This window comes from Bufo gargarizans, chromosome 5 (genome assembly GCF_014858855.1).
Source record: "Bufo gargarizans isolate SCDJY-AF-19 chromosome 5, ASM1485885v1, whole genome shotgun sequence".
NCBI classification, from domain to species: Eukaryota; Metazoa; Chordata; class Amphibia; order Anura; family Bufonidae; genus Bufo; species Bufo gargarizans.
In genome coordinates, this window is record NC_058084.1 from 480,550,293 (window position 1) to 480,564,599 (window position 14,307).

A 14,307-nucleotide genomic window follows, 5' to 3' on the forward strand; every position below is an offset into this window, starting at 1 on the left:
GCCTTGATACAGCACTCTGGGAACAGCCTATTCCTTCAGACATTTCTTTCTGTGTCTTACCCTCTTGCTTGAGGGTGTCAATGATGGCCTTCTGGACAGCAGTCAGGTCGGCAGTCTGACCCATGATTGCGGTTTTGAGTAATGAACCAGGCTGGGAGTTTTTAAAAGCCTCAGGAATCTTTTGCAGGTGTTTAGAGTTAATTAGTTGATTCAGATGATTAGGTTAATAGCTCGTTTAGAGAATCCTTTCATGATATGCTAATTTTTTGAGATAGGAATTTTGGGTTTTCATGAGCTGTGGCCAAAATCATCAATATTAAAACAATAAAAGGCTTGAACTACTTCAGTTGTGTGTAATGAATCTAAAATATATGAAAGTCTAATGTTTATCAGCACATTACAGAAAATAATGAACTTTATCACAATATGCTAATTTTTTGAGAAGGACCTGTAATACTGCTCCTATGTACAAGAATATAACTACTATAATACTGCTCCTATGTACAAGAGTATAGCTACTATAATACTGCTCCTATGTACAAGAATATAACTACTATAATACTGCTCCTATGTACAAGAATATAACTACTATAATACTGCTCCTATGTACAAGAATATAACTACTATAATACTGCTCCTATGTACAAGAATATAACTACTATAATACTGCTCCTATGTACAAGAATATAACTGCTATAATACTTCTCCTATGTACAAGAATATAACTACTATAATACTGCTCCTATGTACAAGAATATAACTACTATAATACTGCTCCTATGTACAAGAATATAACTGCTATAATACTGCTCCTATGTACAAGAATATAACTACTATAATACTGCTCCTATGTACAAGAATATAACTACTATAATACTGCTCCTATGTACAAGAATATAACTACTATAATACTGCTCCTATGTACAAGAATATAACTGCTATAATACTGCTCCTATGTACAAGAATATAACTGCTATAATACTGCTCCTATGTACAAGAATATAACTACTATAATACTGCCTCCTATGTACAAGAATATAACTACTATAATACTGCCTCCTATGTACAAGAATATAACTACTATAATACTGCCTTCTATGTACAAGAATATTACTACTATAATACTGCTCCTATGTACAAGAATATAACTACTATAATACTGCCTCCTATGTACAAGAATATAACTACTATAATACTGCCTTCTATGTACAAGAATATTACTACTATAATACTGCTCCTATGTACAGGAATATAACTACTATAATACTGCCTCCTATGTACAAGAATATAACTACTATAATACTGCTCCTATGTACAAGAATATAACTACTATAATACTGCCTCCTATGTACAAGAATATAACTACTATAATACTGCCTCCTATGTACAAGAATATAACTACTATAATACTGCCTCCTATGTACAAGAATATTACTACTATAATACTGCTCCTATGTACAAGAATATAACTACTATAATACTGCCTCCTATGTACAAGAATATAACTACTATAATACTGCCTCCTATGTACAAGAATATAACTACTATAATACTGCTCCTATGTACAAGAATATAACTACTATAATACTGCTCCTATGTACAAGAATATAACTACTATAATACTGCTCCTATGTACAGGGATATAACTACTATAATACCGCTCCTATGTACAAGAATATAACTACTATAATACTGCTCCTATGTACAAGAATATAACTGCTATAATACTGCTCCTATGTACAAGAATATAACTACTATAATACTGCTCCCATGTACAAGAATATAACTACTATAATACTGCTCCTATGTACAAGAATATAACTACTATAATACTGCTCCTATGTACAAGAATATAACTACTATAATACTGCTCCCATGTACAAGAATATAACTACTATCATACTGCTCCCATGTACAGGAATATAACTACTATAATACTGCTCCTATGTACAAGAATATAACTACTATAATACTGCTCCCATGTACAAGAATATAACTACTATAATACTGCATATATGAGGTCATGTTCACATGTGACGATGCAGCAGGTGGTCTGTACATGATACAGAATGCGGACATTCGGTAATTTGCGTATCCGGAATGTCGCACAGAGTTTGCGCCAATCACCATTTCTTCTTCTCTGGCGCCTGATCGGAGTCGGTGTCCAGTATATTATCCAGGAATGTCGCACGCGCAGTTTACACGTGGCGCACACTTGCATCGCATTAGGCCACACCTCTAAAACGAGCCGTGTCTGCCATAATCAGAGTGCGGTATATTCAGGTCCTCTGCGGTTTACACACACTCACCTGCTGGTTGTTTTTCCACATTATTAAAATCATCACCGTTTTCAAAATCTCTGCTTGCTGGCAGTGAATTCCATTCTTTACATTGCAGAGGGTGTAAAGCCAACCTGACTTAATACTTCTCACAGCTGATTGTTTGTTACAGTTGTGCCCAGGGAGAGGCTCTTCAGGATGTTACAATGTAACAGCGCAGGTATAAAACGTATCCGTCTGGAGTCATCACAGAGGATTGTCAGGCCCGGATACAGTTGTAGCAAACCTTCAGCTGTGAGCAGGATGAGGTCAGGGTGGGTTTTTGGATGTAAACATCACTGCTTCTTGTCATTGTCAGCAAACAGAGATATTGAGGAGTGGGCACAGTATATTAGAAAGTTGCAGAGCGCGCACTTACTCATACAGAGGAAGTCGTGGAGCGGCGTGCAGTCCCCGATCTGGACCTCGCTCTCCAGGCACTGGGTCCGGCAGGGCAGGCAGGGGGACACGCTGCTCTTCACCTCTGAGTAGGAGCCCGGCGGGCAGAGCTGGCACTCCGTGTTCTCGGTGCGGCTGCAGGGCGTCTTGGCGCCATGGCCTTTGGAGCACACCTGGCAGGCGAGGCAGACGCCGTCACTGAGGTAGTGGCCGTCAGGACAGTGGCAGGCGGTGTCTTGTGTGGGGGTGCAGGTGGAGTGCACGGACTGCATGGCACCCTGGCAGCTGGAGCAGGGCTGGCACCCCGCAGTGGCACTGGACACATCGGAGAAGGTGGAATCTGCAAAAACAGAAGTTCATTATAATATTACAGCACAGCGTTCTGCAGAAGCGGGGAGACTGGCTGTTCAGGGCGCCAGGAAAGCTGGGTGACCACCCGATACCAAGTGTGGTGGCAGACCGATGGGTAGAAGCCACTGGAGCAATTACAAGGCATCACCCAGGCAGAGGTATCGCCCAGGAAAGCTGGGTGGCAACAGCTGTGTGACACTATATCTGCTGCCAGGGGTGTCACCCAGCTTTCCTACAACCTGACAGACACTAGAGCCGCTGCAGGGGTGTCACCCAGCTTTCCTACAACCTGACAGACGCTAGAGCCGCTACAGGGGGTGTCACCCAGCTTTCCTACAACCTGATAGACACTAGAGCCGCTGCAGGGGTGTCACCCAGCTTTCCTACAACCTGACAGACGCTAGAGCGGCTGCAGGGGGTGTCACCCAGCTTTCCTACAACCTGACAGACACTAGAGCCGCTGCAGGGGGTGTCACCCAGCTTTCCTACAACCTGACAGACACTAGAGCCGCTGCAGGGGGTGTCACCCAGCTTTCCTACAACCTGACAGACGCTAGAGCGGCTGCAGGGGGTGTCACCCAGCTTTCCTACAACCTGACAGACACTAGAGCCGCTGCAGGGGGTGTCACCCAGCTTTCCTACAACCTGACAGACGCTAGAGCCGCTGCAGGGGGTGTCACCCAGCTTTCCTACAACCTGACAGACGCTAGAGCCGCTGCAGGGGGTGTCACCCAGCTTTCCTACAACCTGACAGACGCTAGAGCGGCTGCAGGGGTGTCACCCAGCTTTCCTACAACCTGACAGACACTAGAGCCGCTGCAGGGGTGTCACCCAGCTTTCCTACAACCTGACAGAAGCTAGAGCCGCTGCAGGGGTGTCACCCAGCTTTCCTACAACCTGACAGACGCTAGAGCCGCTGCAGGGGTGTCACCCAGCTTTCCTACAACCTGACAGACGCTAGAGCCGCTGCAGGGGTGTCACCCAGCTTTCCTACAACCTGACAGACGCTAGAGCGGCTGCAGGGGGTGTCACCCAGCTTTCCTACAACCTGACAGACGCTAGAGCGGCTGCAGGGGGTGTCACCCAGCTTTCCTACAACCTGACAGACGCTAGAGCGGCTGCAGGGGGTGTCACCCAGCTTTCCTACAACCTGACAGACACTAGAGCGGCTGCAGGGGGTGTCACCCAGCTTTCCTACAACCTGACAGACACTAGAGCCGCTGCAGGGGGTGTCACCCAGCTTTCCTACAACCTGACAGACGCTAGAGCCGCTGCAGGGGGTGTCACCCAGCTTTCCTACAACCTGACAGACGCTAGAGCCGCTTTCCTACAACCTGACAGACGCTAGAGCCGCTGCAGGGGTGTCACCCAGCTTTCCCAGAGCCCCTGGACCGGAGACGTCACTTACTTTTTCTGCACGGCTCGCACACCGTATCCGATTCTCCACAGGGGACGGACACCCCGTAACCCGGGGGGCAGAGGGAGCAGCACCCCCCGGCCTGTGTATACCGACCGCTCGGACACGTGTCCCCCACAGCCACCTGCAAGCAATGGAGACAACAAGTTAGACGGTGCAGCCCCTGAACCAGCAGAGCTTGCAATCTAACCCCCAGCACAGGGAACAGCTGACATCAGGAGTCATTTAAAGTGACCCCACCCCACATGAAGGGCAGCCATCCAGGGGCTAATAAATTATTCACTTGCCCTTTAAAGCTGCATTGTTAAGATAAGGCATAAACAAACTCAGCTCTGCTACATCTGTTGGTCGCTCTCCCTTAAAGATAAAACTAAATTCTAAGATTCCGCCCTTCCCCCTTGTAAATGGCACCATATTAATTGAAAGGGGGTGTATATTTTTTGCAGTAGGCACCGGGAGTCCCCCCAGAACACAGGGGAGCCCAGTAGGGAATGGTGGCCATAGTACATACTCTGCAGATCTGCACTCCAGCACAGAAGAGGTTAACCCCCCTCCTGAAAGTTCACAGTCAGCCAAGAGTATATGAAGTCCTGGGACCCGAGTCAGTTTCAGCCCCCCCCCCCGAAACCCCCTGGGGGGATATAACACTATAACACCTTCGCCCTTATATACACAGTGAAGCTTCTTTTAAGTTTGTGACCCCCTGAGGCCGAGACAAGATAAAAGGGGGCGACATCCTGACAACTTCCTGCCCCAATTTACACATCAAAGCCCCTGTCCTGTAATCAGTGAGGTATCTAAGCCTGTGACTGTGAAACTGGCTGACAGAAGCACTACACTCCCCATCATGTACTGTTACTATAGAAGCACTACACTCCCCATCATGTACTGTTACTATAGAAGCACTACCCTCCCCATCATGTACTGTTACTATAGAAGCACTACACTCCCCATCATGTACTGTTACTATAGAAGCACTACCCTCCCCATCATGTACTGTTACTATAGAAGCACTACACTCCCCATCATGTACTGTTACTATAGAAGCACTACACTCCCCATCATGTACTGTTACTATAGAAGCACTACACTCCCCATCATGTACTGTTACTATAGAAGCACTACACTCCCCATCATGTACTGTTACTATAGAAGCACTACACTCCCCATCATGTACTGTTACTATAGAAGCACTACCCTCCCCATCATGTACTGTTACTATAGAAGCACTACACTCCCCATCATGTACTGTTACTATAGAAGCACTACCCTCCCCATCATGTACTGTTACTATAGAAGCACTACACTCCCCATCATGTACTGTTACTATAGAAGCACTACCCTCCCCATCATGTACTGTTACTATAGAAGCACTACACTCCCCATCATGTACTGTTACTATAGAAGCACTACCCTCCCCATCATGTACTGTTACTATAGAAGCACTACACTCCCCATCATGTACTGTTACTATAGAAGCACTACACTCCCCATCATGTACTGTTACTATAGAAGCACTACACTCCCCATTATATTAATGAGACTGGATCCGATCTAATCCTATCCTGTGTGATACTGTCTGCTGAGCTGTGTATCTAATCCTGTCCTGTGTGATACTGTCTGCTGAGCTGTGTATCTAATCCTGTCCTGTGTGATACTGTCTGCTGAGCTGTGTATCTAATCCTGTCCTGTGTGATACTGTCTGCTGAGCTGTGTATCTAATCCTATCCTGTGTGGTACGGTCTGCTGAGCTGTGTATCTAATCCTATCCTGTGTGATACTCCCTGCTGAGCTGTGTATCTAATCCTGTCCTGTGTGATACTGTCTGCTGAGCTGTGTATCTAATCCTATCCTGTGTGATACTGTCTGCTGAGCTGTGTATCTAATCCTATCCTATGTGATGCTGTCTGCTGAGCTGTGTATCTAATCCTATCCTGTGTGATACTGTCTGCTGAGCTGTGTATCTAATCCTATCCTGTGTGATACTGTCTGCTGAGCTGTGTATCTAATCCTCTCCTGTGTGATACTCCCTGCTGAGCTGTGCATCTAATCCTATCCTGTGTGATACTGTCTACTGAGCTGTGTATCTAATCCTATCATGAGTGATACTGTCTGCTGAGCTGTGTATCTAATCCTATCCTGTGTGATACTGTCTGCTGAGCTGTGTATCTAATCCTATCCTGTGTGATATTGTCTGCTGAGCTGTGTATCTAATCCTACCCTGTGTGATACTGTCTGCTGAGCTGTGTATCTAATCCTATCCTGTGTGATACTGTCTGCTGAGCTGTGTATCTAATCCTATCCTGTGTGATACTGTCTGCTGAGCTGTGTATCTAATCCTATCCTGTGTGATACTGTCCTGCTGAGCTGTGTATCTAATCCTATCCTGTGTGATACTGTCTGCTGAGCTGTGTATCTAATCCTATCCTGTGTGATACTGTCTGCTGAGCTGTGTATCTAATCCTATCCTGTGTGATACTGTCTGCTGAGCTGTGTATCTAATCCTATCCTGTGTGATACTGTCTGCTGAGCTGTGTATCTAATCCTATCCTGTGTGATACTGTCTGCTGAGCTGTGTATCTAATCCTATCCTGTGTGATACTGTCTGCTGAGCTGTGTATCTAATCCTATCCTGTGTGATACTGTCTGCTGAGCTGTGTATCTAATCCTATCCTGTGTGATACTGTCTGCTGAGCTGTGTATCTAATCCTATCCTGTGTGATACTGTCTGCTGAGCTGTGTATCTAATCCTGTCCTGTGTGATACTGTCTGCTGAGCTGTGTATCTAATCCTATCCTGTGTGATACTGTCTGCTGAGCTGTGTATCTAATCCTATCCTGTGTGATACTGTCTGCTGAGCTGTGTATCTAATCCTAGTCCTGTGTGATACTGTCTGCTGAGCTGTGTATCTAATCCTGTCCTGTGTGATACTGTCTGCTGAGCTGTGTATCTAATCCTATCCTGTGTGATACTGTCCTGCTGAGCTGTGTATCTAATCCTATCCTGTGTGATACTGTCTGCTGAGCTGTGTATCTAATCCTGTCCTGTGTGATACTGTCTGCTGAGCTGTGTATCTAATCCTATCCTGTGTGATACTGTCTGCTGAGCTGTGTATCTAATCCTATCCTGTGTGATACTGTCTGCTGAGCTGTGTATCTAATCCTGTCCTGTGTGATACTGTCTGCTGAGCTGTGTATCTAATCCTGTCCTGTGTGATACTGTCTGCTGAGCTGTGTATCTAATCCTATCCTGTGTGATACTGTCTGCTGAGCTGTGTATCTAATCCTATCCTGTGTGATACTGTCTGCTGAGCTGTGTATCTAATCCTATCCTGTGTGATACTGTCTGCTGAGCTGTGTATCTAATCCTATCCTGTGTGATACTGACTGCTGAGCTATGTATCTAATCCTCTCCTGTGTGATACTGTCTGCTGAGCTGTGTATCTAATCCTGTCCTGTGTGATACTGTCTGCTGAGCTGTGTATCTAATCCTATCCTGTGTGATACTGACTGCTGAGCTGTGTATCTAATCCTATCCTGTGTGATACAGTCTGCTGAGCTGTGTATCTAATCCTATCCTGTGTGATACTGTCTGCTGAGCTGTGTATCTAATCCTATCCTGTGTGATACTGTCTGCTGAGCTGTGTATCTAATCCTATCCTGTGTGATACTGTCTGCTGAGCTGTGTATCTAATACTATCCTGTGTGATACTGTCTGCTGAGCTGTGTATCTAATCCTATCCTGTGCAATATTGTCTGCTGAACTGTGTATCTAATCCTATCCTGTGCGATACTGTCTGCTGAACTGTGTATCTAATCCTATCCTGTGCGATACTGTCTGCTGAGCTGTGTATCTAATCCTATCCTGTGTGATACTGTCTGCTGAGCTGTGTATCTAATCCTGTCCTGTGTGATACTCACATACACCCCTGCATTAGACTGTCAGCTCTTGGGGGCAGGGTGCTGGCACACTGGCCCTGTGTCTGGGGTGCTGGACTGTGGGGCCCCTGGCAGGTTGGGCGGGGGGGCCAGGTGCCAGTCTGTGGGTTGCATGTAGTTTATTTAATTGGGGCCGGAGCTGAACAAACACCCGGCGGGAGGGGCGCACAGCACGGCCTTGTTCTACGCCCCACTGGGGGGCTTAAAGGGCAGCTCCACTCAGTGCGGACACTAACAGGACCAGTGCAGGGACCGTCCACCAGTCACACCATGAAGATGTCTGAGGAATGAGATTTACTAAAATCCTGTAATCTTATCCCGAATGTGTCGCCATCAGGGCGGGGCCCTCGTGTCCTGGTCCAGATAGAGGGGCCCTCGTACAGTCATCTAATGAAGGGGGGTCCAGCCACGATAGCCATGCTGTGGGAGGCTGCACCCCAAAATGGCATTAACCCATAGAAAATGTACTGCGCCTTTAAATGGTGCCCTTAGTACTGAGGAGAATCTGCCCCCCCCTCGTCGTGCGGTCACCAGGCTGCGGAGGGTTAATGGACACATTCGGGAATCCCCCCCACTCGGGTCTTGTTCTCATTAGGACGACTATCGGATTACAACCAGCACCATGTTTGAGGAGGATGGAGCCGACTCCCCGGGGAGAGACATCAGAGGACGCCCCGCGGGGGAGGGGTGAACCCCAAAAACCCAACAGCACCAGAATATCTGCAACCCTGATCTGTCACGTAGGAAGACGCGGCCTTCAGACCACGGCGACAACCCAGGAGGACCAGAAATGGACTTGGAATGGTCATATCGTTGTCACCCAGCTTTGACAGAGTTTTTGTAACCGTTTCCATTCACATCACAGCATCAGAGTTCTTACACAGACCCTCCCTCCGGGGTCATGGCGGACAGCGCTGATCACAGGGGGGTAACTGGACCACCAGGAGGCCACAGTCTGCTGCCCCCACATATAGGGGGGCAGCTCCACACCTGTGCCAGTCTGCTACAGGGGTCCTTGCAATCCAGACTGGACATGCGCCCCCTGCTGGTGCAGGCTCAGGACCCCCCCCCAGCCCATAGACATTATCGCTGGGGGTACGAGGCTCAAACTGCGCCCCAGGCCCCTGGTGTAGTGGCCACCTACAGATGAGTGCCCTCAGTACAATATGGCGGCAGGATACAACGCCCGTTGCGTATCCCCCTCACACCCACACGCCTTTAGGAGACGCCTCTCAGCGGCATCGATTTCCGAATTAAATTTGGGAAAGGCCGACAGACGCGCCTTCATGTCACCGGCACCGAGCCACAGACAGGTCCTGGGGATAAACACGTGAGGCCGCAATGGTGAGTCACGGATTGCGACACCGCAAGATGGCAGAGTCAAGAGAAAGTAACCGGCGAGGACGCGGATCCAGACAATAACAATCATCCCAGCCGCTCCCCGTCACCGGGCAGGTAAAACGCTCCGGCAGCCATAGCGCCCTGTTAACCCTTCAGCATCCACAGCCCTCTAGCCACCTGGCCCTGCTTCACACAGTTGGGCGATTTTTGCTTTGCTCCAATGCAAGTCTATGGGCAGGATCCGGCTTTAGCTCCCCCAACGCATTTCAATGACTGATGCCCCTCTGGGATCACCTAGGAAGTTGCCATTTCACAAATTGTAACAGTGGCATTCTCGGCGCATGGCATCGGTGCCCCCCGCTGCGCGGCCGGCCAATTATCTGCACAGGAACCGGCAGAGTAAATGTGGTTTCTCTAAGCTCTGACCGCTTAATTACTGAGGCCGAGAAGCCGCGTTCAGGGGGATGAATGAGACGCTTCTCTCTGCTGAAAGAGCCCGTTCAACCGCCGCGCCGCCCCTCCTCCGGCTCAGATACATCTATTTACTGACTGCGTTCAGGGACGCTTCTAACATACATCCAGAGTAAACGCCACGGCCGGGGGGGGGGGGGGTGGAATACGGAAAAAAAAAGCATAGCGCTATGACAAAAAGTACAATAATGACCGCCATAACTGCTGCACTGGAGATTAACAAAAAATCCATAAAAATGGCGCAACCGTGTACAGAAAAGGTTAAAAAACGAGCATCCCCTTTAAGGCTGGATCCAAGATGAAGCCTGAATAGGTTGCGCAACCCCCTCCGCTGTGTGGACGCTGCAGGGTCCACGATTGCGCAACAGAAGAGACCCTCTTATGGGGGGGGGGGGGGGTGGAGAGACACAATAGATCAGAAGCCGCGCGACTCGCTACAATGTAACCGAAGGCATCGCAACATTGTTGCAAACATGAAACATTGATGCAGAATTCCTAATCCTGTTATTTGCGCGCGCTGCGTTTATTACGGGTTTTAGCCTCTTTTTGCGCCTCCCTAGAAACGTTTATAAGGCGTCTAGAAAAGCGGGCATGGCTAAATCAGATTCGGAAAACGCGCCAGTTTTTCGGTATAAAGTAAGCCAACCAAGAGGCAGAGAAATAAGGGAGACGGCTCCATGGGGAGGTGCGCCACTGGTAATATTCCGCCTCCGCCACTCGTAATATTAGACGGGATTAGTAAATGAGCCCCAAAAGAAGCAGAAGAAGTGGGGGCTTCATCTGCCGGTGGGGACCCTCGGCCATTCGCCGCTTATCCTTCCTGGAACATTCATGGAGATAAAACCCCATCCAGAGCTAATACTTCTCACAGCTGAGGGTTTGTTACAATTGTATTCAGTATCTCTCTTCTGCCCAGATTGCAACAATGTATCGGCGCAGGTATAATGTAGGATGGGTAATAACTCACAGAGGATTTTTGCCTGGACTGGATACAATTGTAACAAAGCTTCCAGATTTCGGTTGCTGGAAGTAAACAAGAATGTTCTCATTCACTCACAGCAAGCAGAGATCTTGAAAAATTAAGCGGAATTGTAAGCACAAAGTCTATTAGAAAGCCACAGTTTTCATTTGTACAATTTGCCAGAATCTGGCAGCGGGCGCATGATCTACCCAAAGCTGTGCTGGGCAGGAAGAATTGTCATAGGCACCAGAGGAACGCCCCCCCAGGGGTAACTTCGGGGCCCCTCTTCAGACCTGAGCCATCCACGGGGTGATGTGGGGGGCGAAGTCTGGAAATCGGCCAACATCAGCGAACAAATAATGTGTTAACGAGAGAAATCCTGCTGCGGATCTACGGCCCATCGCACCCAACACCGCGTCGGGGGCGAAACCCTGGGAACCTGCCCGGAACAGCGGGGTGCCCCCAAAATCACTCTGCTTCTGGGAAAGCTGGGCGACAACTTCTACCGACATAAGAATTCTCTGTCCTTACAAGATTGCGCTAAAATCTGATGAAACCGCGCAGCGTACCTTCCCATGGCGCAAAAGATGCACAACAAAAGTCGCCACATAGCTCCGCCCTCGCCGTAACCGCCCATTAGGAGATCGACACAAAATGACTTAATGATCAGCTGCCAAATCAAATGTAACTCGGGGGTTAACCCATAAATTGCCTCCCGTTTCTGATAAAGCAGATGTCGCCAACTGACCGTCAGAAATCAGTGAAAACCATCGCAAATTGCAATTCTACAAACGGTGACACTTTCATAGACCCCCCCCCGATATGTATACAGGCGGGCAGAGGCGGTGAAGGAAGGGTTAAGGATGCCGTATGTCGCCAGGGCCTGTAGCGGCGCTCAGTGTCAGCGAGGCCTGATGGCGGGGAGGCTGCAGGGACGGTGCCGGGCAGGTCCCTACACGTTCCCGTCTTTCATCGCATCTTTGTCTCCTGACGTCTCGCTGATGGCAGCCATTTTATCACCCGGCGGCCGATGTCCCACCCGGGGAGCGGGTTACGTGCCCTGAGCATGTAGGCACCGCGCGCTACTGGAGCAGTATTGCAAAAGTAAAAGTGCCCTCAATGGAGATTGTCACATGGCAGCGCTCAATCTGTAAGAGTGTAAGCTCTTGTGTCTAGGGCCACATCTAACCCTGAGAGAGAGGATTTCTCACAGATTGAGATCATTCTGCAAAAATCGCCCACTTTGGGGTGTAACGGTGGATCTGTAGCTAATCCAGCAGGAAGGGCGACTGGGACTCCCCAAAGTTCTAGACTAAAGGGCGACTGTATCTCCCCAAATTCCAGACTAAAGGGCGACTGGGACTCCCCAAAGTTCTAGACTAAAGGGCGACTGGGACTCCCCAAAGATCCAGACTAAAGGGCGACTGTAACTCTCCAAATTTCAGACTAAAGGGCGACTGGGATTCCCCAAAGTTCCAGACTAAAGGGCGACTGTGACTCCCCAAATTCCAGACTAAAGGGCGACTGTAACTCTCCAAATTTCAGACTAAAGGGCGACTGGGATTCCCCAAAGTTCTAGACTAAAGGGCGACTGGGACTCCCCAAAGATCCAGACTAAAGGGCGACTGTAACTCTCCAAATTCCAGACTAAAGGGCGACTGGGACTCCCCAAAGTTCTAGACTAAAGGGCGACTGGGACTCCCCAAAGATCCAGACTAAAGGGCGACTGTAACTCTCCAAATTTCAGACTAAAGGGCGACTGGGATTCCCCAAAGTTCCAGACTAAAGGGCGACTGTGACTCCCCAAATTCCAGACTAAAGGGCGACTGTGACTCCCCAAAGTTCCAGACTAAAGGGCGACTGTGACTCCCCAAATTCCAGACTAAAGGGCGACTGTGACTCCCCAAATTCCAGACTAAAGGGCGACTGTGACTCCCCAAATTCCAGACTAAAGGGCGACTGTGACTCCCCAAATTCCAGACTAAAGGGCGACTGTGACTCCCCAAATTCCAGACTAAAGGGCGACTGTGACTCCCCAAAGATCCAGACTTAAGGGCGACTATATCTTCCCAAAGTTCCAGACTAAAGGGCGACTGTGACTCCCCATAATTCCAAACTAAAGGGCGACTGTGACTCCCCAAAGTTCCAGACTGTAGGGCGAGTCATAGAGGAATTGGGGACTCCGACCCCTTAATCACACTAGGAGGCTGCACAGAATTCACAGATATCAGGCTTCTGTGGAACTACAACTCTTAGCATGCAACCCTGAGCCAACATGGCAGCCCACACTGAGAGTTGTAGTCCCCGGGAAGCCCTGGTACATCAAACGCTGCAGTTGGTATGAGGTCATGCATCTCCCCAGTAACCCCTTCACTGCCGGCCGACTAACAAAGAAAGCACAGAAAGTAACGGAGAGAGAGGTCCCACCTTGGAGATGAGCAGCAGGGAGAGGGTCAGGAGGGTCCTCATCTTCAGTCCAGACAGATGGCAACAGCTGGGGGCCAGATCCAGGGGCCACACGACTCTCAATAACTCCTGGAAATATTGTATCAGTCCATCCACATAGTGCAACAATGTATCAGAAGAAGTTCAATGCCGGGCGCTGCCAGTCTGAGCGATGCCCCTTCTCCTGAGCCTTCTCACCATCAGGACATGAAAGAAGGGAATGCAGCAGAGGAGGAGGAGGAGGAGGGGAGCCTAAAAGGAGGCAGAGCTCTGCAGGATGATGAGGATGAGGATAGCTGGAGGGGCAGGTTCTGGGAGGAGTGAGCAGGAGAACAGCAGACAATGGCTCCTACTCCCTGCAAACCCCCCAGCCCTGCCTGCAGTTAACCCCTGCCCTGCCGCTGGGATCCCCCCAGAGGGTTGTCTGTGCAAACAGCAAACAGAGCAGAACAAGGTCAGATCTGACTGATTCTCTGCAAAAGTATTAACACCCCATGTAGAATCTGAAGTTCTGCAACTTTCTAATAGACCTTGGGTTTCAATTCTTAGTTATGGATGAAGCTTCCCCTTATCTCTGTCTTCTCACAGCTGAGGGTTTGTTACAGTTGTGTCCAGTCTAGACAATGCTCAGTGATGTAAACACCCGGGCTCCAGACTGATACATGT

At 48.7% G+C, this 14,307-nt stretch overlaps 1 protein-coding gene across 2 annotated transcripts in view; it reads right to left on the reverse strand.

Moving 5' to 3' along the window:
* The window catches only part of LOC122939023 (tumor necrosis factor receptor superfamily member 16-like), a 33,843-nt gene extending 19,973 nt beyond the window's left edge, over window positions 1-13,870 (reverse strand). The window contains exons 1-3 of one of the 2 annotated variants that reach the window (XM_044294941.1): window positions 13,624-13,870; window positions 4,477-4,609; window positions 2,698-3,057 (exon numbers count right to left, since the gene is read on the reverse strand). In XM_044294941.1, coding sequence (XP_044150876.1) covers window positions 2,698-3,057; window positions 4,477-4,609; window positions 13,624-13,665 — 535 coding nt within the window. In that variant the 5' untranslated portion in view covers window positions 13,666-13,870. Of the gene's footprint in view, window positions 1-2,697; window positions 3,058-4,472; window positions 4,610-13,623 lie in introns of those variants that run through there. The other variant, XM_044294942.1, reaches the window with a different exon arrangement.
* Window positions 13,871-14,307: the final 437 nt, after the last annotated feature.